Source organism: Perca fluviatilis, chromosome 6, assembly GCF_010015445.1.
Source record: "Perca fluviatilis chromosome 6, GENO_Pfluv_1.0, whole genome shotgun sequence".
Taxonomy (NCBI): Eukaryota; Metazoa; Chordata; class Actinopteri; order Perciformes; family Percidae; genus Perca; species Perca fluviatilis.
Window position 1 is genome coordinate 12,358,626 of NC_053117.1, and position 27,596 is coordinate 12,386,221.

The 27,596-nt window shown below is 40.9% G+C and overlaps 1 protein-coding gene across 1 annotated transcript in view; it reads right to left on the minus strand.

Annotated features, from left to right (window-relative positions):
- LOC120561038 (voltage-dependent N-type calcium channel subunit alpha-1B-like) overlaps window positions 1-27,596 on the minus strand; it is a 261,579-nt gene that overhangs the window by 64,919 nt on the left and 169,064 nt on the right. Inside the window, exons 9-19 of the mRNA XM_039804005.1 lie at window positions 23,920-24,035; window positions 23,723-23,809; window positions 15,435-15,518; window positions 8,576-8,791; window positions 6,643-6,755; window positions 6,358-6,470; window positions 6,135-6,266; window positions 4,594-4,666; window positions 4,386-4,503; window positions 4,158-4,225; window positions 279-385 (exon numbers count right to left, since the gene is read on the minus strand). Coding sequence (XP_039659939.1) covers window positions 279-385; window positions 4,158-4,225; window positions 4,386-4,503; window positions 4,594-4,666; window positions 6,135-6,266; window positions 6,358-6,470; window positions 6,643-6,755; window positions 8,576-8,791; window positions 15,435-15,518; window positions 23,723-23,809; window positions 23,920-24,035 — 1,227 coding nt within the window. The remainder of the gene's footprint in view (window positions 1-278; window positions 386-4,157; window positions 4,226-4,385; window positions 4,504-4,593; window positions 4,667-6,134; window positions 6,267-6,357; window positions 6,471-6,642; window positions 6,756-8,575; window positions 8,792-15,434; window positions 15,519-23,722; window positions 23,810-23,919; window positions 24,036-27,596) is intronic.

Consider the following 27,596-nt stretch of genomic DNA (forward strand, 5'->3'; position numbering starts at 1 on the left):
TCACACAAATAAACAGGAAAAACGACAACTATGGAGGGATTCTACATATTTAGGCTATAAGTAGAATGTAAATCTTTTTAGCTATAGCCATGGATTGTCCCCCAAACAAAAAAAACTATTTTGGACACTGAATAATAGGGCACGATAGAGAGAATTACATTTTAAAATTCTGTATGTGCATCCTGCATGTATTGACAAAACAGCAAACTGAACTACAAAAGTACCCCAAATTCCAATGTGTCTTAAGCCAGAACAAACATTAGAAGAGATTGACTTACGCTGTGATGGACATGTTAGTGGCTGACATGGGGCTGACCTCCTTTACCTCCATGGCCTTCTGGAGTGCGAGCTTCTTATTGATGGCCACCTCTTGCTCCTCTTCATCCTGGACAGTATGTGCAAAACACACACGCACGCATGCACGCACGCACGCACGCACGCACACACACACACACAAATACATACATACACACATATGATGAGTTTATCTGTGGAGTACAGTACAGTTACAGTATTGTTGGTGATCCACCAGCCAATCCGATTCCCAAATGTCCTCCTGCAAATTCTCACATTTAACTAAACGGCAGAGAGAACCACAACTTTATTTAAAACAGGCTTATATTTGAGACAGCCCTTTATTTCTAATTGTAGAGGTTTACCAGGTAAATAAATACACTAGTATAATCTGCATTTCCACTGCACTAATTCCATCAGTACAACAAGAGAGTTATCATGCTCACTACTCTGCTGCTCTCAGTTTCTTTCTTCACTGACTTACTAATTATTTCCACTCACTTCCACTTTCCTGTTTTGGATTGCTGTTGAAGCTACTGTCAATGCTTAACACACCCTGCACAAATGTTTCACATTAAAAGTCTTCTAGTAGTTCAATGGGCTCGATCTCTTCCTATCCTGGTACTCTTTTAGAGAACAGAGACTCAGGGAGGACAGATGTATATACGATCCAGCAGTATTCATTTCTCCTCTGTTGTTGTTGTTCAGCACTTCAGTACATGTAGGATGTGACGATTGTTTTTTTGTGGTATTTCATGCGGCCACTCCTCCACTGTGAAGAGACAACTGGGTAAAAAGTAACAGTGATGAGCGCAGCTTTTTTCTTTTTACGCAAAGTTACCAAAACATTATTCAACTATCTGCGACCTAGAAAAAAACTCCAAACGTGCAGCGCTCAGCCTCGTCATGCTGCTGGTGTTTGTAGCATTGTGTGAATATGCGGCGCTTCCACTGCAAAGCATTAAAAATGTATAGTGGCCTCAGGAAAAAAGGCTACCAGGTAGAGTGCACTCACTGTGGACAATTAAATTAATATAGAGATAGCATGCAGATATTTTTTTCCCATCAACCAATCAATTGGTTGAAGACTAGGTAGAATTTCAGTCAACCAAGATTTTCTTTGGTTGAATACAGCCCTAGTGGGCTTTATTTGTTTTTGCTGGCTAAGACTACTACTTGAGACTTTGTCATTATCTTAGGAGCACTTTTAGGGATCAAACTCAATTTATTCACTTACTCACTGGCATTTGCAAATGGACAAGACATGTCAACATGAACTTCTTAAAGAAGTGGCTCGCATAGTGGATAGCAGGCTCTCCTTTAGTGGTGAGATATTACAGAGCTACAAAGGATCTTGCCAGTTCATTATGATGAGTTACTGATCTGGTATTACATCAGTCATACTACAACAGCACCATCTTCCAGAGTGGACAGTATTACGAAACCAGTAAAACAAGGTACCCTCATATCATACTGTCTCAACTAAGATCAAAGCTGTCTCTGGTAAGAAAAGATCTCCATGGAGAAATTTTATAGGTGTGAGAACAGAAAAAAGAGAGTGTCGAAAAGCTGAACGCAGTTGGCGAAAATCTAATCTCCAGGTCCATTATAACACTTATAAAGAGAGACTTCGCATTTATAATCTGGAACTAAGAAATGCAAGGCGGTCCTTTTTCTCTGACATTCTCGCCAGAAACAATAATAATTCACGTGCTTTGTTTGCTACTGTTGATAGATTAACTAACCCTCCAGTACCGGTAGCATCTGAACTGTTGTCTACCGAGGCTTGCAATGACTTTGCCTCCTTCTTCACAGACAAAATTCAGAAAATTAGACAAACAGTCAGTGCCTCCATATCAAGTACAGGATATGTGTTGTCACAGTGTGCACGCAAAACAAATTCCAACATGACACAATTTCATACGATCAACCTTAAAAACCTGGAGGACATTATACAACATCTGAAAACCTCCTCCTGTTGCCTTGATATTCTACCAACGGGTGTTTTCAAAAATGTTTTGAATTGTTTGGCTTCTGATCTTCTACAGATTGTAAACACATCTCTGCTCTCAGGTATCTTCCCACAGGCCCTGAAAACTGCAGTCATCAAGCCACTCCTAAAAAAGAACAATCTAGACACGACACTAATGAGCAACTATAGGCCAATATCAAACCTTCCATTTTTAAGTAAAATCATAGAAAAAGTGGTTTTTCAACAACTCAACATTTTCTTATCGCTAAACAACATTTTTGATGCCTTCCAGTCAGGTTTTCGACCACACCACAGCACTGAGACAGCTCTTGTTAAAGTCTTTAATGACATCCACTTAAACACAGATAGTGGCAAAATTTCAGTCTTAGTATTACTTGATCTCAGTGCTGCATTTGATACAGTAGACCATGACATATTGCTTGACCGATTGGAAAACTGGGTTGGTCTTTCTGGCTCAGTACTAAAGTGGTTTGAATCCTATTTAAAGAATAGGGACTACTTTGTGTCTATAGGTAATTATACATCTGAGCATACAAATATGACATGCGGAGTTCCCCAAGGCTCTGTTCTGGGGCCTCTTCTGTTCAACATCTACATGCTTCCACTGGCTCAGATTATGGAAAACAACAAAATAAGTTACCATAGTTATGCAGATGACACACAAATTTACATAACCTTATCGCCAGGGAACTATAGCCCAATACAACAATTAAATATGTGCATTGAACAAATTAATGATTGGATGTGCCAGAACTTTCTTAAATTAAATGAAGAAAAAACGGAGGTGGTTGTTTTTGGAGCAAAAGAGGAACGATTGAAAGTCAGAGCTCAGCTTCAAACGACAATGTTAAAAACAACAGACAAAGCCAGAAATCTTGGTGTAGTCATGGACTCAGACCTAAATTTTAACAGCCACATTAACATAATAAAAAAATCTGCCTATTATCACCTTAAAAATATATCAAGGGTTAGAGGACTTATGTCTCAGCAGGATCTGGAAAAACTTGTCCATGCTTTTATCTTCAGTAGACTTGACTACTGTAACGGTGTCTTTACAGGTCTCCCTAAAAAATCAATCAGACAGCTGCAGCTGATTCAGAACGCTGCTGCTCGAGTCCTCACTAAAACCAGGAAAGTGGATCACATCACTCCAGTACTGAAGTCTCTACACTGGCTTCCAGTGCCTCAAAGAATTGATTTCAAAATACTTTTACTGGTTTATAAATCACTAAACAGTTTAGGGCCAAAATACATTTCTGATCTGCTACTACACTATGACCCACCCAGACCTCTCAGGTTGTCTGGGACAGGTCTACTTGTTGTCCCCAGAGTCAGAACTAAACAGGGGGAAGCAGCGTTCAGTTTTTATGCTCCACATATCTGGAACAAACTCCCAGAAACCTGCAGGTCAGGTGCAACTCAGTTCTTTTAAATCTAAGCTAAAGACCTATCTTTTTGATGTTGCTTTTCTTTAAATAATCTATTTTATTAACTTTAATTTCTTATACTGCACTGTAACTTTTATTCTTATACTGCACTATCAATTTTATTCTTGTTTTAATTTGTTTATTATTCTTGACTTTGTTTTTAAATTGTTTTTAATTGTGTTCTAACTGCTCTTTAATGTTTTATGTAAAGCACTTTGAATTGCCTTGTTGCTGAAATGTGCTATATAAATAAAGCTGCCTTGCCTTGCCTTGCCTCAAAAAAGGGGGGGAGGGGTATAAAAGGCCATGTGCATGTGGGATTTGATTTAAGGTAAAATACTTGTATTGGTGGATGCTGTGGGTAAGATGGTGCCACTGCCTATATGTCCTACTGTAAACTGCTATAAAGCCAGGATGTCTCAAGCTATAAAGAAATTCTGTACCTTAGTGAGCTCCTGGGCATTTGCGAGGTTATCGACAGCAATGGCCAAGAACACGTTGAGGAGTGTGTCTGGTTATGTGTGGTCTCAGGAAAAGATCAAATGATTGATAAAAACATAATCAATAACTACAATTGCAGGTATTCATCATAAAATAAAACATTCTTTGAAAGTGCAATAAGGCTGACAGCCACAAAGGATGAAGCGATTTGGATCAATCGGGAAGGATACAGTTTCCAAAGAGAGTGAGAACAATGAAATAAATGGAGGAGAACATCCCCCTGTGAACGCCCCCCTGTGATTCGATCCCATGGTACATGACTGCGTTCCAGTCCTCCCCAGTTAGTATCTGCAGGAGAGACACAAGCTCAGGTTACTGAGTCCAGTTCAGTGTTACAAGCAGAGCAGGGGTGTGAAGCATGATGAGGTTGACCTTTACCTGGAAGACAGTGAGAATCGCTGCTGGGAATGTGTCAAAGTTGGTTGTTGGTGTTTCATCTTCAAAATTAAATCTACAGGGAGAAAACAAGCAGTCTTTGAATGTAATCAAGCTTAAAAGCCACAACACAGTCACAGTCCCTCCTGCCTGAGGATGGAGCAGGTTATCGTCCTCTCCATTAGGCTGCTGCACATTATTCCAGCTAAATATATGCCTATTACATTTGAGTTGTCTGTCTCTGTGACCTTATGGCTGATCTCTGAGTGTTTATTCTTCTCAAATGGATGAGTTGTGCTAATGCTGACATTTTGTATCTCTGTCTACTGGGACCTAATTACATCTCCCCCAATGTTAAGAATGCAGATAGAGGAGGTCGGAATGATAGCAGAATGTGTCTTCTTAAAAATCCATGGCAGCATTTATTTAGTCTGGATCTCATTAAAAGACAACCAAAAAAAGAAATAGAAGACTGAATTTGTGCCTGTGAAATTTGTTTTTATTTTCATCTAATTCAGTTGGGAGTTTTACTCCCAGATATTAGATTATAGACCCCTTTAATTATCATTTGTTTAAAAGGTTCAAGTAATCACTTATATTTTTACATTTGATTGTTAATTTACAGTATGCAAAGATGTTGATAACCCTTTTAACGTTTTGCAGTTTTAACATCTTTTATTGATACTTTTCTAAATAAGTTTAAGCCTACTTAGAAATGTCACCAATTGACATCAGTGGTACTACTGATAGTTATAATTTTTTAAACGTTCAGTGTCATTTGAATTTGTTTTGCCTATAGATCCACAGGTTTTCAACACACAATACATATCTGTATATGATTGGATGGAAGAGAGTGTCTGTGTTCCTGGGATGCTATAAACATGTTGTTGGGACATTCTGAGCCTTAGTAATGTAAAAATTTAAAAATGTAAAAAATAATTCCAAGTTCATCAAATAAATAGATTTTGGTAAAATAGTAGTGTGTTGTTGTCATGAAGACAGTGAGCACAGATAGCCTGGCGTGGGTCTGCCTCCGAAATCGCATACTATGCATAGTTTTTTCAAATTTCTTTAGCTTCTGACAGTTCCTGTTTGCACTGTAACCACGGATAATTGAAGAAAAATAATACAAGATATCACTGTACATTTTAAGAGGTTTCTTTTTTATATCATAATAATGTATGAATTCAATGTATTCGAGCATACGACAATCTTTCGAAGGCTGCGATTTTGCTTAACAAAAAATGCAAGTCCCCTATATATATATATATGGGCTGATTTCCATTTCTGAATGCACATCCTCTAAAAGCATTGCAGTTGGGGAAGACAGATCTTTAGTGTAAGAGGAGTCTTCTCTAATTTCTAAGCTGATTTCCGGGCTTCCATCACTTTGCATTAATTCCAAGATCATAATATGATGGCTGTGTGTTCAGATTTGACTGAGCAATAACTGTGAAGTTTTTATGCGAATTTGCGTTAATCAGGTTTGATGGCTTAATTAAAAACCACAGGACCCAAGGAGCAGCAGCAGTCAAATTACTCACTGGCCACCAAAGAGCTGCATGCCCAGCAGAGCAAAGACCACGATGAAGAGGAAAAGGAGGAACAACAGGCTGATAATAGACTTCATGGAGTTGAGAAGGGATACGACCAGGTTCCTCAAGGAGTTCCAGTACCTACACACAACAGACAAATGAATATATAAATAAACATTATGGAATAACCAGTATTCCTAGCACACAGGCAGACAAATTTTTTATGACTCACTTGGTGACTTTGAAGATCCTGAGCAGTCTCAGAGCCCGCAGGACACTGATCCCAAATGAGGCCCCGGGTTTGATGGCAGCCCAGATCACCTCAAAAATACTGCCAATAATCACCTGTGAACAAAGTTTTCATTTCCAAACACTCCAAATACTGTTGTATACTATGCTATTCTGGCCATAATCAAACACACTTTCCTCAAGTACCAGTCCCAAATCATTTAAATAACTTTACAGATGCTCACACTCTAAAAACTAATGTGGATTGATTGAAATCCGGACGACTTACACCAAAGTCAAAACAGTTGAATGAGGAGTGGAAGTAGTTCTGGGGTCCGAGGCCATACATTTTCATGGACATCTCTGCCAGAAACAGGCCCAGGAATACAAACTCGGCCAGGTCTGTCCAGGGACAATAAGAAAACACACAGATCAATGCCTCTGGTTTAAAGGGGCCTCCCTGGTGATTTCTACAATTCAATAGTGCAGCTACTGCTGTCTGTTCAGCTGTGCCCACAACAAATAAGACACAGAAAGAGTCTATTGTTTGGAAATTAATAATGATGGAGTATGTGAGATGCATGTTTGCTCACGTGTGTTTGTGAAATGTACAATGATACTTGTGTGATTTATGTTTGGGCATCTGTCTAGGCAGTTTTCCCTGTAACCTATCTACTGCATTTCTCGACACCAAGATGTTTAAACATGAATTACAGTGGCACTTACAGAGAAAACAGGTGCATACAATATTAGTATTCAGGCAAGGTTAGGTTATAGTTACTTACTTACTTACTTACTTACTTACTACTACTACTACTACAGGAGGTCTTTTCCAGTAGTTAGAATACATAGAGGTTGGTCTAAATCTTAACTTTCTCATGCCCAGTAGACTAGAGCTAGTGCTGTGAAATGTTTGCCTAGGTTTAATACCAACAAGGTAATACTAGGCTTAATATCAACATCAGTATCTACACTTGTACATTGTGTGGTGCCAGGCACAATAAAATAATAAATCACCATCACAATTTTAAGAAGGAGCTCAAATTATAGCTGATATAAAATTAGTAACAAGTAAGCTTGTCATACTGGTAAAAATGTATGTGTGTAGGTTTAGGTTTTTTTGGGAGTATATATTTATGTATATGCTTATTTTAATGATGTCATATAAGTATTAATAGTGTTGTTTTTGGTAGTATGATGTCACTGGGTTTCTGGACTCCTACTTTTTGTGTGACTCATATAAACTGAACAAGACATACATGATTTTCAGGTAAAGAGTGAAGAAAAGGTGGCACCTCAGTCACATTATGAACCATAATTCTTTGTTTCAAATAGAATGTAAACAAAATAAAATGAAACATGCATAAGGTTTGTTGAGGAGCCACAGTATTTGAGTGGCCAACTTTAAAGCACAACGATTTTGCTAAACAGCGGCCACTGTGGTCACAAGTGACAATTTCAGGATAAATGCTAAAGGCGCTGACGACTGACGACAGCGTGCTCTGTGTTTACTAGGTCTAGAGAGATGTTCCGCCATTTCCGGTTTTCATTTTTTGGGGCGACAATACAGATTAGTGCCGCCTGCTATTATGGAGACGTATTACGTCTCGTGAACGTGCAGAACGTAAGCTCAAGTCGGCGTCGCTTCGGTGTCTTCCAAGGTACTTTTTTGACCTCTGGGAGCCGACTGATCAGTCCGACTGCCTTTTCTGCTGACGGTCAGCCATCGGGTTGGTGTGTCAGAGCCTTAACATAACACAGCAGCACTAGAACAAGTCAGCAAACTGACTCAGTAATGTCAGTTACACAGCAATCTTTATTTGAACAATTGCCATCATACGCAAACTAGATCAAGTAAGGCTGTAGTGTTTTTAATTAAGCAAGATTGAGTTTTATTGATTATGACTTCAACGTTTTTATTTAAATTCACTATGGAACAAAGGAACAAATCCGGAGTGCGGATTTGTTCCTTTGTTTCAAGTTGGGTGTGCGCGTTGTTTCTTTAAAAAAATAAAATAAAATCACTATGAAGTAAAAATCATATCAATTGAAGCCACTGGGTGAAACTGAATACTTTTTGGGCGGATATTCTAATGTACGTATGTATAAATGGTCAAATATAATAATATTGATAAGATAACTAGTTGCACAATATTGGCATACATGTATTGGTTTACATGAATATTATTCACTTTGAATAAAGTACAACTGCTGATGCTCACATAATGCAAAGGTGAGCCATTCAGGCTGGTCATAGTGTACTATGGCTACACACAACGTGTTGAGGCCAACCAGACACAAAACAGTCCAGTAGAAGCTCTGGGACTTGACCAGACGGCGGATGGTGAAGCGAATTCTCTTCTCTTTCCTCCTGAAGTAAGACGAGTTCTCGTTCTTGCTCTTCAAGCTGGCCCGGGTGAACGGCGACCCTGGGGGGGCAGTTGGAGCAAAACATACAAAATGCAATAAAGTTACCAAGTCTTAAACTGAGGTCTGACCAAAGACTGAGTCTTAACAAATCAAGACTGCGTTTGAGTGTAGTTACATTCAACCTGAGCTAGTTTGAAGTTGGCACACCAGTAGGGTTGGGCGATGTACCCTAAATTGGCAGTTGACGATGGTTACAGTAAAACATCGTGATGGACGATGATATCGTCGTCGGGGGGTAGCGGTAGCTTTACATAAATATTTTGTCCTACTACTATGGGCCAACAGTTAACATAGAAACGATTAGAGATACATTTAAATGCCCTCTGTAAATGGTGCCCTGCTGGTAGGTTTTACAACATGACCTACTTTCACTTAACTACGGTGCAGTAAAATCAATCAGATGTCCGTGATCTGCGTAACGACAGTACAGTGGGACGTCTGCCTTCAACAGAGCGACAGTAATAACCTAACATACCATCATTACTGAGTTTAAACTACATTCACGGTTATGTTTGCACTGAATAACGCATTCAATAAACAGAAACATAACTCTTGCAGCGCACATGAACAGATGCGCAATATTAGCTCACACATAAAATAGCACCCTCGTGAATTAGCCTGTTGCTAACGTACATTCATAAATCCTGCATAACATCGTCCCGTACCTACAGGACCTCAGACTTACTTATTGATGCACGCACACAGACAGTAGTGTCGGCAAACTTAGTCCAATGAGGGGAGAAAGGAAAGTGTGATAGCGCTACACTTTTAACGCTTTTTTCTCTCTCACTCGAGACCGCTGTGTCCAACGTTACTAGAAGGTAGAGCGAGCTACAACTGACAGGGAGAGAGAGAGAGAGAGAGAATGTATCACTACAGCCAATCTTGTCTTTGTGTCTTTGCTAGTTTAAGACCGACGCACTTGTCAATGTCCCGTCCAGCGCCCGCGACTAGGATTAGTGTGTTTGACGGAGGGAACACATCACGATGGTGGCTCTCCATCGTGATGTCGGGCAGCCATCGGCACAACCCTACACACCAGTATAATCCAGCCTACAGAGACAGAGCGCATTTAAGTCCCAATTCATCGCTCTTCCTTGCCTTGTACGTGAAGGTGAACAGAAATGCCTAAAAGCTGCTGTGTGATAGGATGCACTAACAACAGGGTTAAGAACACATAACTACTTTTTGAAAAGCTGCCAAACAGAAAAACTGAGCTTTTATGAAGACAAAAGTGGATACAGGCGTGAGTAATCAGAAGGAAGAATGGGAAGACTGTGGGATCCTGACACTAACCTAACTTTATGTCTAATGTTATGTGTGCAGCAAGCATTTTGTTACGAAGTCAAATATTCAAATGTAGTTTAATAGTTTTAGGTTCTGTAAGTTAAGCTAAAGCATTCTGTACACAGTATGCAACTTGTGTTATAGTGGAATGTGGATAAATCAATAAGCTATGCAAGTGCCTTAGCTTGTTAACACATGACTAACATTAGCTTACCAACAGCTTAGTTGTCTTCCCTCGTCATTTCTTCATAGGTTGCTAAAATAATCCGTTGGCATGCTTAAATCTAATGATTTTAGAGAACTACAGGCACTTTGTTAGCGTTTCAGGCCTTATTTGCATGTTGTGGCGCCAATGGTTTTCCCCTCTGGTGGGCGTGGTTTTCATAGTATGATGCGATGCACTCTGGGCTAGATTTATCAAGCCGTTTGCGCCTGTTTCCAGGCGCTAATTGGTCGCAAAGACGGACGTAACCGATGCGGGCTATTTACAAACAGGGCGCACTTGGGTAAAATCGCAGATTGTCTGCCACATGAGCGAGAAGAGACAAGTTGCGCTTTCAATATGTGTTCGTGGGAGGGTCGTGGGGAAAGTGGGAGTTCCACCCAAAAAGGTGGGAGGATAAGCGCAAAGTGCACCTAATTATATATTCCGTGGTATTTACAAAGACTGTCAGTAAGAGCGCGCCTTTATTCTGCGGGGGAAATTCTCCGCCTCTTTAAACCAGCCGCAATCGAGTTTCCTCGTAGAGCTTTATGCCGCTGGTGAAATGGCAACAGCAATTTGAGCAAGACGAAGACATAGGCGAGGCTGAAAATATTTTTAACAGAAGAATCACACTTTGTCAGTGAACACAACATAATTTAGCGTTACAGATCAAGCAGACATGCAATATTAGAGTTACTGGAAGAAATCAAAGATGAAATTGAATCTCCCACTCAGCGTTCACAACCCATTCCACCAGTTGTTAAACTCCTCGCTACATTACAAATACTGGCATCAGGATCATTTCAAACAGTCATAGCCTCAGCAGTGGGAATATCGCAGTCTGCACTCAGCCATATCATAGCACCAGTACCGCTTTGCTACAGCGCAATCTACGGTATAGTGGGCGGAGAAAGACGCTGATTGCCTGATGGGTGTCAGGGTTGATAAATACTACGCAAACTGTGGAAGCATAGCGTGCGCTATTACCGAACTCGCATAAACAGACGCAGCGCAAACTGCGCTAGTGTTAGTAAATCTAGCCCTCTGTCTCTATGGGCCCTATCTTGCACTCAGCGCAATTGCCTTTGTACACCGACGCATGTATCATTCCTATTTTGCACCCGACGCACAGCGGACTTTTCCCTCCACAGACGCACGTCGGTAAATTAGGGAATGTATTTGCGCTCCCGGGGGCGGTTCAGCGAAAAGAGGAGGCGTGTTCCGGCGCAAACGTTACGTGGTGCTATTTTGCACTTTGAGAAAAACAATTCCGCCACTGACCAGGAAAAACCTGGTCTAAAGTCAGTGGCGCTAGTCTAAAGTCAGTAGCGCATTATTCAGATGCTATTTTAGAGACGAATGCTTGGCCATAATGTAGCGTGTGCACAACGCGCATACACTTCTCTCATCTACAGCAGTTCACATTTTTGAAAACCATACATAATTACAAAGAAAAATATTACTGAAAATGCGCTTCATGTGTTTGGATAGGTCAGGAGGCACTTTACAGTACAGTCCTCAAAAAGTCGCAGCATTCTTTGTGGCTTGTTGTGTTTTACACATTTCCATGAATCATGGATGTGTTGATGACATAAATGAGGAAATATTAGAGGACTTAAGGAGATGTGATGTTGAATTACGGTCGGATTGGACAATCCGGCGGAATCTGGTCCGGGAGTGGCAATGCGCGATGCGCTCCTGGTGGAGCGGGTGGACGGAGATAGAGTTGGGGGAGGAGGAAGGGGCACAACAGGAGCAGGTGGTGCGTTTGGAGGCCCACGCTCCATGGCTGCAGCAATCCTCTCCAGACTTGAGGAGACACGCCCGAGAGGCCACAGCAACATCGCCACCCGGACAAGACGGGCATTCATTACTTTGCCGCATCCCGGACAGCTCCCGCTGGCGTGCGCCAGGCAAATCCGCCGTCATAATAGAAGTCCGCCACGGAACAATACGCCTGCTCTTAAAGGGAATGAGAGATGACGCTCTGATTGGTTATTTTCACGTTACGCCCAAACTACACCTAGCTACTTCAGACCAACCCATTTAAGATTTGCGTCGGGCGCAAGAGTCATTTATCCCACCGGTATAATAGCAACAGCGCCCGAGATCCGCCCACAAAGATACTTGCGTTTTGCGTTTCACACTTGCGTTTCAGATCGTTAAAATAGGGCCCTATATTTTATAGAGGTGAGTTCCACTGACACAGTAAAGATTATGGAAAGAACCACAAGGACAACTGCACTAAATTTGACATAATAAAATTATACATCTCATAAGCTTTTTCATATTCTGACGAGCTGTAACTGTGATGTAACGAAAGTGAAGCGTTTGGCTCTTTTAGATTACAGTGCCATGATCCTCACCACTCCCTTTAGGCTGTACTATATTAAATCTTCTGTAACTTAAATTAAGTCCAAATGTCAAGTGGGTGACTGGATACAATTAGAATGCCATTACTTGCACAGGAAGAAGAGTGGGCACATCATCTCCTGATCTATTTTAATCCAGACATCTGACTCATACTGTATCACCTGAAGACCCATACTGTCTGTCTCTCTCTCTCTCTCTCTCTCTCTCTCTGTGTTATTATCACACTACAAAATCCTTTTTTTAATAGTCCTTTCCAAATTAACAATGTGTTTTTGGTAATACTGTAAGTAGTTAAGGTTATATCAATCTTGTACTTTATTAAATTATTCAATTACCCATGTTTTCCTCATCTGACAATCTCTACAACTGTTTCATAATCAACACCAGACAACTGTAAAATTATTTTTCATTTCTTATTCATTCTAATTTAATCTTGCTCAGTGTGCAGGTGTTATTGTCTTATTGAGTTCCTGCAGTAATGCAGTAAAGCTCAATCTCAGAGGTCCCCAGCTAATCACCAGGGGCCTGTTTCACAAAAGCAACATATATAAATCCAGGATAACTGATAAATCGAGGCTTGACCTAGTCTAATCTGTGCATCCTGGCTTGGTGCGTTTCACAAAGGCCAAGCCAGGCTGAGGAGGAGCGACTAGGTCGAGCCAGGCTGAAGTAATTCAGATAGATGCGCGTCCACGGCTTTCCTCAAAAGACCGCGAGGTCGATCACAGATTTACTGATGCCAAAATGGTACATACTTTATACAGAGTGAGCAGCAGCTTCTTATGGAAGTATGATATCATGAAATACATTTGTATAAAAAGAAAAGAAACACGGCCGCTGTAATGAAACAGCGAGAAAGCGTGGCAGACGATTGCGGACCGACTGAATGCGTAATTGTAGCCTAAATATATACATTAACTGACAACTGCTCTGAATTGAAACCGTCATAATCATACCATTCAAGGATTAGGCTACTAATCATTTGCGCAAATTAACAGCTGTACTCTTTGCCTTAAAAGTAAGCAGAAGATAATGTTACTCAGGAAATTTACCATAAAGATCAATTTTCTACAACGCTAGAATATGATGCGTAAATATCTCTTTCACTCTGTTTCTCCCTCTCTCTCTCATGGGCTAAAATATAAATGTCCTAAGTCATATTAACTTCCACTGCTCGCGTTTAATGCAAAGTGTACAACTGTTCGTTTTTGCCAATGACAGTGACTTATTGAATGGTTTCAGTTAAGAGCAGTAGTTCATAAATGTATATTTTTAGACTATCATTCAGTCTGTCCGCTATTGTCTGCCACGCTTTTTCCGCGTTTTTTTATTTGATAGAGGAGTTTCCTTCTCTACATATTATATGCCTTGCTCCCTGTATATATGGACATAGAAAATAAAGACACTAAAGAACTTGGACTCTAAAATCTAGAAACTATGAAGATAATTAAGTGATAAATTCCATGCACACTGTAAACATGAATGGAACAGAGTGATATTCATCAGTTATTTCCCCCCAAATATAAGGTCAAAAACCATTGAGGTGTCCTCTCCCTGTTGTCATGAATGCACAGTAGCCTACATCACTAGATAGTTACTGGTCCAGTGAACTAAGACTATAATTTGGGAGGACTGTAAAATTAGGATATGTTCTTAAAATTGTACAATCCTCCCAAATTATAGTTGCAGTTTACTGGACAACACTAAGTGTGCTAAGAATGCCAAATACAATGTACATGGAAGTGGAACAAACATGATACTTATTGTTAAAGAATAAAAAAAAAAATGAATCAACCAAAATAATTCAAGGTGCATTGGTCAACTATAGAAATGTACAGCATTGTATGTATTGCCCTTAGTAACAGACTTCATTTAAAACACATTTGAAATTTGATCAGCCTTTTCTAATTATCTCAACAACTGCCATAATATATTAATTAAACTTCTAACAACAATATGAACATCAGTCTTCATACAGCAATATAACAGTAATAATGTCACATGAATAATTATAAAAATAATGGTCACAACTTTAAATAATAACAATACTTAAATGAACAGCAATATGCACCTGTTGTATTTTAATCCAGGCTGATAACAATAGGGTAAAACCACTGCTGGGTGATCAGAAAAGGCTACAGGATTAAATAAATCCTGGCTGTTAGCCTGGTCAGGAGCAGGCTAGCTGTACAGAATAAATCTCCATGGTGATTTATGTGCCTCCGCTTTCGTGAAACCGAATCAAGGCTTAATTCATCCAGGATAACTGGGAAATCCCGGCTTAATCCCTTATCTTGGTTTTGTGAAACAGGCCCCGGGACCAAAACACAACATGTGTAACATATACAGTATATTCCTTTAACCTTTGGTTTTATATATGGAATACTGAATCATTTTACTTCTTTAGGCCTCTAAAAACTAATAAAAGAAGGAAGAGGATCTCAGTCTCCAGTTGTTCCTCCAGCCGTAAAGCTGCATTTTGACAATTTAGTGCTTTAGTACTGATGTTGTTTCATGAACAAATATTCTTTAGAACAAGTGAAAAGTAACTGTCTGTAACAATCGATGAGATGAATATAGAAAAATCTATTTTCTGAACATATTTTTAATGTTCTTGTATCTGTCACAATAGGGCAACACATCAACCAAGCTGCTCGCAGCGTGTACAGTGAAGCAGTTTGTGTGTTGCCTTCAACATATAGTGCCAACACAGTTTGAAGGCTGGACTGTATGGGGACTTGCAGTAAATAATATGGCAGATGTTGTGTCTCAGGTATTGTTCTCACCAGCAGATGAGATGTCAGTGAAGTGGTCTTCGCCTTCCTCTGCATTGATGAGGTCATTCTTACTCTTCTTGGTCCTTTTCAGCACTGCAAATTCAATATGGAAAAAAATTAATCACACAGGTCGTAAGACTCCTTCTCTTTCTCTCACAATTATCTTATTATTTTTTGGGGGTCATTTTGGCCTTTGATTGATAGGACGGTTACAGACATGCAGCAAAGGACCGCAGGTCGGAATCGAACCCTGGGCTGCTGTGGTAAGGACTGAGCCTTGGTACATAGCGTGCACGCTCTACCAGGTGAGCTACCAGAGCAACCCAATTTCTCTTTTATTCAGCTTGTAGGGAATATATAATTACTTTTCCCCACTCTGCCCTGTGGCTGTGTCTTTATTCAAAACACTTTTCCATAATTTCTGCTTTTAGCACACTTTCAAATTTCGTTTCACTTACAAGTTTCACATGTAGCCGACTAGTTCACTATACTGTTCAGTTCATATACTGTATGGCTATAGAATGGATGGAGGTTTTAATAGGGCTGAAACAATCTTTAGATTTTGGACGATGGTCAACAAAACAAAAAATCTGAATATGTCAACTATATTTGGGAACCTGTGATAGACATTTGCTACTACTGGCATTTTATGTTTTTTATAAACATAATCATTAGTTGCAACCTAGTCTCGCTTTGCCAGACCATCCACACGCTGCGGAGCGGAGGAGGGTCTAGCTACTCCACACAGCATTCCGGGATGGTTTATTGGCATTTCTTTAGACCAATCACAATTGTCAAGCTAAACTCCGCACTGAGCCCCTGTAAAATAGTAATGCGAGAGAAAACTCAGATTGGACAGATAGTCTAGCTAGCTGTCTCAATTTACCAAGCAGAGATCTGAGGAGCAGTCAACCAAAGTCCACATAAATCCACCAGAGTTTAAAATTCCAAAACAAGGAAACGGACATCGGCGAAAATGCATGTATCCGGCGGAATTTCTTGCGGCACTGGAGCAATCCCAGAAGTGGAACGTCAGGGATATAGACTAGTTGCAACCCTACATATATTGTCATTGAGCAACAAATAGAGGCCTCCGATTCCAGCTAACATATGTGTGCCAGTTATAAAGTATCTGTGTTGTAAAGATACCATGTGCTATAATGAACTATAGTACTGCCAAATCTTCCACATTTCCTAGCTCACTGTTGGTGTTTTATAACTTAACACAGTTCAGTTTTGCTGTTGAGATTTATTTAAAATGTCAAAACTACAGAAAAGAGAAGAGCTTTAAAATTGTGTGAAGGGCCCTTGCACTCCCACGCTGCTTCTGAACTCCAGTGAGCCTCACTCTCTGTTCTTCATTATAATCTCATTACCCTTCCACCCTGGCACCCATAATCACTGTGACTGTTACCCTGGGTGAGGTTGCAGATGAGAGGCAGCATGGCCTTGATAAGAAGAGAATGCACACACACACACACACACACACACACACAAACATACACACCCACACCCATGCACATTTCAGCCATATACTGATAACGCAGTAGAAGCTGGTGGTAGGTCTAACATTATGCCAGTTACCCATACAGACATAAGTATAATCTACTAACATACAGGGCCCTATTTTAACAATCTGAAACGCAAGTATGAAACGCAAAACGCAAGTAGCTTTAACACGCCTCCTCTTTTCACTGAACCGCCCCCGGGAGCGCAAATACATTCCCTAATTTACCGACGTGCGTCTGTGGAGGGAAAAGTCCGCTGTGCGTCGGGTGCAAAATAGGAATGATACATGCGTCGGTGTACAAAGGCAATTGCGCTGAGTGCAAGATAGGGCCCATAGAGACAGAGGGCTAGATTTACTAACACTAAGCGCGAGTTTGCGCCTCCGTCTGTTTATGCGAGTTCGGTAATAGCGCCGCATGCTTCCACAGTTTGCGTAGTATTTATCAACCCTGACACCCATCAGGCAATCAGCGTCTTTCTCCGCCACTATACCGTAGGTGCGCTGTAGCAAAGCGGTACTGGTGCTATGATATGGCTGAGTGCAGACTGCGATATTCCCACTGCTGATGCTATGACTGTTTGAAATGATCCTGATGCCAATATTTGTAATGTAGCGAGGAGTTTAACAACTGGTGGAATGGGATGTGAACGCTGAGTGGGAGATTCAATTTCATCTTTGATTTCTTCCAGTAACTCTAATATTGCATGTCTGCTTGATCTGTAACGCTAAATTATGTTGTGTTCACTGACAAAGTGTGATTCTTCTGTTAAAAATATTTTCAGCCCCCGCCTATGTCCGTCTTGCTCAAATTGCTGTTGCCATTTCACCAGCGGCATAAAGCTCTACGAGGAAAAAACTTCGATTGCGGCTGGTTTAAAAGGCGGAGAATTTCCCCGCGCAGAATAGAGGCGCTCTTACTGACAGTCTTTGTAAATACCACGGAATATATAATTAGGTGCACTTTGCGCTTATCCTCCCACCTTTTTGGGTGGAACTCCCACTTTCCCCACGACCCTCCCACGAACACATATTGAAAGCGCAACTTGTCTCTTCTCGCTCATGTGGCAGACAATCTGCGATTTTACCCAAGTGCGCCCTGTTTGTAAATAGCCCGCATCGGTTACGTCCGTCTTTGCGACCAATTAGCGCCTGGAAACAGGCGCAAACGGCTTGATAAATCTAGCCCAGAGTGCATCGCATCATACTATGAAAACCACGCCCACCAGAGGGGAAAACCATTGGCGCCACAACATGCAAATAAGGCCTGAAACGCTAACAAAGTGCCTGTAGTTCTCTAAAATCATTAGATTTAAGCATGCCAACGGATTATTTTAGCAACCTATGAAGAAATGACGAGGGAAGACAACTAAGCTGTTGGTAAGCTAATGTTAGTCATGTGTTAACAAGCTAACACATTCGCTGAGTGCAAGATAGGGCCCACAGTGTAGTTTCAAAATGTGTCATTTGAACATGATTATACATAAAAAATTAGACTTTTTAATTGTTGTATAAAACAGGTAGCTCAAATCAAGCAATCTGATTGGTTCATAGCTGTGATATAAAAACCACATACAATGGCTATTGTTCGAATTCCTTTGCACAAAAAGTATCAGTCCGCGTATGAGGACAAAACGTTACATTAACAAACTGATAGCTGGTGCTGGAGGGGAGTTGTTCATCTGCACAACTACACTGCCTTATAACAGAGCTGGTTTAAAATGGGCCTAGTATCCTTTAGGTGTATGCTATATTTGGAATATTTATTTATTATGTTTAATAACATGAACGTTGGCTGTGTTCTATTCAAATGGAGTATATACCCTAATCTATCTGATTTTCTTGAATTGCATATTTAGCAGTTCATTAACAATTACATTTTTTCACCAAGTGGATGATAGGGTTGTGCCGATGGACAATATCATCGTCCATCGTGATGGCTGCCCGACATCACGATGGAGAGCAACCATCATGATGTGTTTCCCCCGTCAAACACACTAATCCTAGTCGCGGGCGCTGGACGGGAAATTGACAAGTGCGTCGGTTTTAAACTAGCAAAGACACAAAGACAAGATTGGCTGTAGTGATACATTCTCTCTCTCTCTCTCTCTCCCTGTCAGTTGTAGCTCGCTCTACCTTCTAGTAACGTTGGACACAGCGGTCTCGAGTGAGAGAGAAAAAAGCGTTAAAAGTGTAGCGCTATCACACTTTCCTTTCTCCCCTCATTGGACTAAGTTTGCCGACACTACTGTCTGTGTGCGTGCATCAATAAGTAAGTCTGAGGTCCTGTAGGTACGGGACGATGTTATGCAGGATTTATGAATGTACGTTAGCAACAGGCTAATTCACGAGGGTGCTATTTTATGTGTGAGCTAATATTGCGCATCTGTTCATGTGCGCTGCAAGAGTTATGTTTCTGATTATTGAATGCGTTATTCAGTGCAAACATAACCGTGAATGTAGTTTAAACTCAGTAATGATGGTATGTTAGGTTATTACTGTCGCTCTGTTGAAGGCAGACGTCCCACTGTACTGTCGTTACGCAGATCACGGACATCTGATTAACTTTACTGCACCGTAGTTAAGTGAAAGTAGGTCATGTTGTAAAACCTACCAGCAGGGCACCATTTACAGAGGGCATTTAAATGTATCTCTAATCGTTTCTATGTTAACTGTTGGCCCATAGTAGTAGGAAAAAATATTTCTGTAAAGCTACCGCTACCCCCCCCCCTCCGACGACGATATCATCGTCCATCACGATGTTTTACTTTAACCAATCTCACTGCACGCAATTGGATAACACTACAATCAATCACAACAACCACCAGTGGGTTTTCACTAAGCCCCATACGCTTAGCTACCAGCGGAGCTAACTGGTAGATTAAACTCTTGCCATACCTGGTCGGCAAAACAGCAAAAACATCCTTCTTGCAAAGGAGCGATTCAAGCGCCGTTTTCTGTTCCTCTTTTAGATAAAAGGCCAAGTCTCGTTCATTGTAGCGGCCAAAGCCATGTCAAACAACTGGTGTTCATCCGTAGCCATCTTGCAATGTTTACTAATGACTTTGACAGTGCAGCACTGTCATCATCTGTTTAGCTCGCCTCTGGACCGCCTATATCAGATACACCGATGTGATTGGTGCAGCTCGGCTACAAGGGCATAGTTAATGAGCATCATTACTGAATGCCAGAGTGACTCGCTGAGCAAATTCAAATTGTGCACTCGCAAGAACTCTGGATTTCCAGGGTACTGCTCTAGTGGTCTGAACCATAAAACAGACCATAGACTGTAACAATAATGGACAAAGCAGCAGTGATGTCACCCACTGTTACGGTTTCAATGGCACTGCACTAAGGGGGTCATCCCCATGTTCCCTCAGCCCTAATTTACCTCAGCCCTATGTTTCCTCATTTCTATGAATTAGGCCCTATGTTTTCTCAGCCCTATGTTCCCTCAAGGATTTCCCCCCAAATTAGGCCGTTTTCCCTCATTTCTATAAAATTTCTGCTGCATCAAAATTAGGCCCTATGTTCCCAGAGCCCACATACCCCCAACATGTGTGAAAGGGGCTTAAGAATCTCTGATGAATGTCTGTCGAATATCCAACTTAAACCGCCTGGTTTAATGGGATATATGTCAGACTTTTGAACAGTCGGAATAATGGGACGTCGGAATTGGGGCAGTCCCCCTTTGGATTGTAATCTCGCAGCACAATTTTAGGAAATTGTGTTTGTTAGTAAAGCACAGTTAAGGCTCAATTCTGCTCAACATTTGTGGGGATATGGATACAGACGAAGCCTACTGAACACTCAGTGTTCATTTTGTTCATATTTGTGCAATTTTGCTGGATGTTTCTGAATATGGACGAAACGGAGTAGTATAAGCATAATCCACACTATTAATTGTTAAGTCTGAGCTAAATGATTTTCTTTCCCGTGTTTATGAATTGAAAATGTATGTGTGTGTGTGTGTGTGTGTGTGTGTGTGTTTCCATCCGTGGAAAAAAAGGTTTGGCAGGTGACTCTTCATCATTTTTCTACTTCTTTCATCTGTGAAAACACATGAAAAGCAGGTGAAATTCTTAATTGTATTATTAAATCTGAGGGAACACAGGGCTGAGTTAATCGCTAAAGAGGGAAAATACCCCCCAAACAAAGTTCACGGCTATTTTAATGTAGACAGGGCCCCGGATACGCATTGCTAAGCCTCTGTCGTGATTGACAGATCAGATGTGTAGCCACACCCCTGAAACATGCCCTGCTTAATCGTCAATTTTAATAAAAACGTAACCATAATTTACTAAATAAACATCAGGTTTTATTGAGCAAGACTTGAAACTAACGATTGAGGATGGCAAGAACAGATAAATGCAGCAGTTTAAACAGCCAATGGCCCAGTGCAGACAAAATAAGCTAGCTGTCATTCAACAACTGCATCATCTCTGGTATATTGTGGTATATTTTCAAAAGCTAGTCTTTTCTCACCTGTCCACCAGGTGTTCTGTATTTTTATGCTGCTCTATGACACCTGTGGCCAGATGCATAAAACTCTGTGTAGAATCAAAAACTAAAACTGTGTATATGCACAAAGACAGAAATATGTATGCAGACGCATTCTTTTTGTCAGATTTATAAAGCCGCATGTAAGCCTGATGTAGTTTCATAAATCTCAATTGTGTAGCTGGGGGCACGTGCACAAGCCTCATTTCCATACTCACAGGTAATTAATTTAGAAACGCCCTTTAACATATATCTTTATAGCAAAGAAGCAGCACAATTTTATCGACTCCGTTGCATTGCTGAGGTTCAATTACAGCATCAGAGCAGCTGTCATTACACATGGCTGTGGCTTTAAATCATCAACCTTGATGGGTACATTTGCCTGGTTAGTGCAGTTTGTTTGGGCTGGTGTGAAAGCTGTCAATCAGTGGCGGCTGTGGCTCAGGTAGTAGAGTCAACCCCTCTTTTGGAAATTTATACCAAGCCAGTCTACATGGGTATATCCCTGGTCATGACATTCAGAGATCACCTGGGTCAAACCGGGAGCAATGCATAACAATTACCTTAAAGGAACATGCCGACTTATTGGGACTTTAGCTTATTCACTGTAACCCCCAGAGTTAGATAAGTCCATACATACCCTTCTCATCTCCGTTTGTGTGGTAACTCTGTCCGACGGCCCCACCGGTAGCTTTGCCTAGCTCAGATCCTGGAGGTAACAGGTTCCAACTAGCCTACTGCTCCAAATAAGTGACAAAAAAACGCCAACATGTTCCTATTTACATGTTGTGATTTGTATAGTCACAGCGTGTACAAATAAAAAGGTCACATGAGACACAGCCATCTTCTAACCGTATATAAACTGGGATCTATATTCTCAGAAAGGCGAAGCAGTGCTACTTCTGCTACTTGGGCGGAGTGATATACTTGCAGCACCTGAGAAGCCCAGAGCAGAGAGTAGCAATGCTTCGCCTTTCTGAGAATATAGTTCCCGGTTTGTTTACTGTTAGAAGATGGCTGTGTCTCATGTGACCTTGTCATTTGTACACGCTGTGACTATACAAATCACAACATGTAAATAGCAACATGTTGGCGTTATTTTGTCACTTATTGGGAGCAGTAGGCTAGATGGAGCCGCTTAGGGACTGTTCATTATTTATTTAAGGGGCCACCGGAGGAGTTTTTGGACCTTTAGTCAAATAGACATGACCCTCCCCTTGCCAGTAATAATTTTTCTATGACCCTCCAAAATGATTTGGAAAAACGACATGACCCTCCCCCAACAATTTATCGCTACCTTCTTCGGTTTGTGCTTGGCAAAGATGTAGAGATTTTTGTTTTTTTTTACAGCAATAACATCTGCATTCTCCTCTTATGCATCATACTCCTCTGTTATGGTGTGGGGGCCATTTCAGTAGATTTACTCACTAACATTGTTGTGGAAACACAATAAGCATGGAAACTATATGCACACTTCCTGCATTACTGCATTACTTCAAACACTAAGTTACTCCTCTAGTAAACTAGTATTCACATGAAATAAAACAATAAAACATTGAGACCATTCAGCAAGGCACTCTGGGTAACATTCAACACACAAACTGGTTGCTATGGACTCGTCACTAGGCTTCCTCCACTTCACCGTTTAAACAAAGTGGAATAAACCAAATCTAAGTAAGTCCAAATCTACACAAAACCCGCAATCAACTGTAAGCTGACATCAAATGTGGCATTTAGGAAACCTTTATTGCAACCTTGGCACGGTAAGATGTCCAGACTAGCAACAGTCATTTTCGGTTTTTTGCGTCCTGCTGCTCCCATCGTCAGCCAGGAAATATTTTTTTACTAAAGCAGTATATGAAATCAGATTACCTACCACCATTTAGTTGTTTTGTGTTATTTAAGATATATATAAAATATCTGGTCATGCCAGACGTAATTATTCCACTCATTTTTTAAACAATGCAATTATTCGTATCAGCCACCAGGGGAGCAGTGCCCCTGCTCCCCAGCAAACTCATGGGTCAGACCCATCTGGTAGCGAAGGAGGGCCGAGACTGAGAGCTACATGGAAAAATAATATGAAATATGCACCAAAAATATAAAAATATGCACCAAACAAGCCACTTTGAAATTTTGCTGTTTCTATGAATACAAAAGTTGGGTGAGAGAATGTCCACTATTGCCTTTAATGTAATGGCCTCCTGAATTGAAGAAATCTGTGTTAGTTTTCAATGGTTAGATATTGAATTTACTAACTTCACAATTGATTCTGAAGATGTGAACTCACCAGAGTTGTTGTTTTTCCTTTTGTACCACGCTCCATCCAAAGATTTCTCCTCTGCGTTCTTGTCTTCCTCGGCCAGCATCACCTCCTCTGAAACACAAATACCACACCTGAATTAAAAGTCATAATCTGGCCATATATGTGTCAACATCAATTACCTCAAAACTTTTTATTCAAATGTGTGTTCATCTGTTTCTGACCTGCTTTGCAGATCCACTCCAGGTACCCAGTTAACTCTCTCTCTATTTGCTGTTGTCTGCGGAGCTTCAGGAATTCTTGCCTCTTCTCCACCCGCTCTCGCTCCTTGGCAAACTCCCTGTAAAAACCACACAAACACACACACACACACACACACACACACACACACACACACACACACACACACACACACACACACACACACACACACACACACACACACACACAGACAGACAGAAATGTTTGTTGGACCTGACAAGCCAACACACAGACCCTGGAGCATTCTACTGTTGACAGTTATACAGCAGAATGGCTTCCAGCAGGTAAGACAGACTCAGTGTCCTGTCATGTTGTGGACAAGCTGAACTTATCGTCAACAGCAGGATGCTCTCAGATGTCAAGACGCAACAAAGACTCAGAAATCCTTACCACAGTAATAGATCCCAACCCATTGACAGCTTTATTTGGGGTCCTTCCGGAAAATGTTAAACTTACAGCTTTAGAGAGGGATAATATTGCACTTTGCACACTGTTGGCTAGAAGACTTATACTAATAAACTGGAAGCTGCCATCTCCTCCAACCTACCATCAGTGGATTTTTGACCTACTTTTTGCCCTCAAACTTGAAAAGATTAAATTTGGAGTTAGAATGAAACCCAAACTTTTCTTGAAATCTTGGAGCCCTTTTTTGGATTATTTCAAGGAGACAAACTCTGGATAAAACCCTTTTTTCTTTTCTCTCTCTGATTTATTTAGTTGTTTATATGTATATGCATATGTTACTGTGATTATATGTTCATTTGTATGTATTTATTATGCTTGTATAATTTTTTTTGGCTTTTTGTTTCCCCCTTCATTTCATTATGCAACATTCTGATACTTGTACTGTGCTTGAGAAGTTTTTCTTAATAAAAAAAACAAAAAAAAAGAAACTGAGACTTGCTTAGTACGACCACTATTAAGCTGTGCTTGAAGCTGTTGTCCTGTGAGCCGCCTATCACGCAAGCTGTTGACTCTCAGAAACTTGTCTTCTGATTCGATTGTGGCTTTGGGTCTGCCAGACCTCTTCCTGTCAGAGTTTCCCCAGTTTCTAAGTGCCTTTTGATGGTGAAGAATACTGTACTCACTGACACCTTGACTTTCTTCACAATTTCTCTGTAGGAAAGACCAACATTCTTAAGTGTTATGATGGTCTGTCTCTCATCCATTGTTAATTGCCTTTTTCCCGCCATTTTTATAGCAACACGCTACTTTCTAAAATTTCAATAAAAAACTAAAAAAATTGGGGTGTTCTAAAACTTTTGACCAGTAGCGTATGTTTACATGATTTTTTAGACAATGAAAGTAAAAAAATGTGTCAAACTACACTTATCTAACTCTAACTAGGTTGACTCTTATAAACTATGTATTTTGTACAAAAACAAACAACAACCACGTTATGTCCTTTAGAACAAAAGCAAAGTAGAAGGAGAATGATTATTGGGACAGTCTAGTAGCCTATGGGGTTACGAACTGCATCTCCCTGGTTTGCATCATGAGACCTTTGTTTGTTGATACTTATCTAATTTAAACAGAGAAAAAATTATTGTGTATTGTTTATTTATTGTGAGAAGATTATGGCGTTTTTCCATTACATGGTACCTGCTCGACTCGCCTCTACTCGACTCTACTCGCCTCGACGCGCTGTGCGTCTGTTTTCCATTGCAGATTTTAGTAACGCCTCAGCGTGGCTGGTCGTCATAGCGACTGCCGTGGGCGTGGCTTAGTAGCGTTGCTTTTCCACGACTCATTTCCTGGTTCTCCGTCTCCGTAAACAACATGATATCAAAGAGATAGTTAACGTTTACTGCTCCAGATTTCCCACCGTGGTCAGAAAGAACAGGGGAGACACTTTGTTTCTCTCACATATATATGACTCTCTCACTTCTCCCTCGCTCACCAGCTCCCCACACACACACATCACACATGCACACACCAGCGCACAAGTATAAACATCAGGCCACTTGTATGCTACGGAGAAAGCTCTGCGTGGAACCGCTGGCTAAACTATTTAAAAATGCCGTCTCTCGCTAGCAATGCAGTGATCAGTGACGATTCTTTCCGACCAGTCAGCAGCCTGCAGGGTTTCACGTCACATTTTCGGCTCGCCTCAGCTCGCTTGGAACCTCAGCTGAGGTGGTACTAAAAAAAGTATCTGTTAGCAGGTACCAGGTACTTTTTTTCGTAATAGAAAACCAAAAAAGGCGAGTAGAGTCGAGGCGAGTCGAGCAGGTACCATGTAATGGAAAAGTGCCATTAGATGTTATCCTTGCTATAGCCAGTTAAAAGAAATTGTAATAATATTACATTGTTTTTGTTACATTACTCATTTGTTTAATAAGAACATGATATCCTTTGCCACTGTATTGCTTTGGCAACATAAGGTTGTTAGGTAGTTAGTTGTTGTGTACTTACATTATCCCAAAATGTTTTCAACAATGTTTCACTTTTTTGATACATTTTTTGTTGCCATTTTGGTCTTAAATTGATAGGACAGTTGTAGAGAGGTATGACTGGAGAGAGATGGGGAAGACATGCAGCAAAGGGCCGCAGGATGGAATCAAAACATAAGCTGCTGCAGTAAGGACTGGGCCCAGAGCTGTATAGTAACGAAGTAGAACTACTTCACTACTCTACTTAAGTACTAAAAGGCTGTATCTGTACTCTACTGGAGTATTATTTTTTTCTCCTACTTCCACTTTTACTTGAGTACATATTTTCGATGAATGAAATACTTTTACTCCGATAGATTTTTTATGTGCTGCATCGTTACTCGTTACTGTTGTGAATTCCTCACACTACGGAGACTGTGTAGGTTAGTGTGTGTACGTTAGCTACGTACGCTGATTACGTAAGAAATCCCCGAGATCACATCGTGTTTCTTTTCATTATGGTTGCCCATTCAGAAGTCAGAGACGATGTAAGTTTGTACTCTTTCTATTAAGCTGTTGCAGCAGATTAATCTATTCCTGAGTTGTTTCAGTCTGCAGTGAGTACTGAATGTTAACCGTTTGACCCTGTGATGTGAAGCTGCTAGTTTATCTGTATTTTGCTAGCTTGCTCATTCCGAACTCGTAAAATAAGTACGTTTGGTCAGTGGCCTTCAGCGTCTGATGCGACGAAAAAGGCACCCTTCGGCGTATTTGTGTAACGTACTGGGGAGAGCTGCAGTTGGATGAGATTTAGCGAGTGGTATGTAAGGGGAAATTGCTGCGTAAGGAGGCTGCTTGGAGTGGTGGATGGGTAAAACACCGGACTTTCACTCAGGAGAGTGTGGCGTTTTTGTTTCCCCGTCTCCGGCGTGTTTCCCGGCTTTTGAGGCGTCCTTCCCCGGGTTCGCGTCCCGCGTGTGGCGTTTTGTTTCCCCGTCTCCGGCGTGCGTTTCCCGGCTTTTGAGGCATCCTTTCCCCATTGTTTTTCTTCTAAACCCAACCTCCGCGATTCCGTTATTGTCGCGCTTCACCCGTGGCCGTCTCCCGGCGTGTGAGGCGTCTTCCCCCGCTTGGCAATAGTGGCGACCAAGCACGTTTACATGAGACGCTAAAGGAGACTTTTAACGTCAATAAGAACGAGAAAGGCTCCTGATCGAACGTCCTGCTTTCTTGAATAACTAAATAATACAATACTTGTACTTTTACTT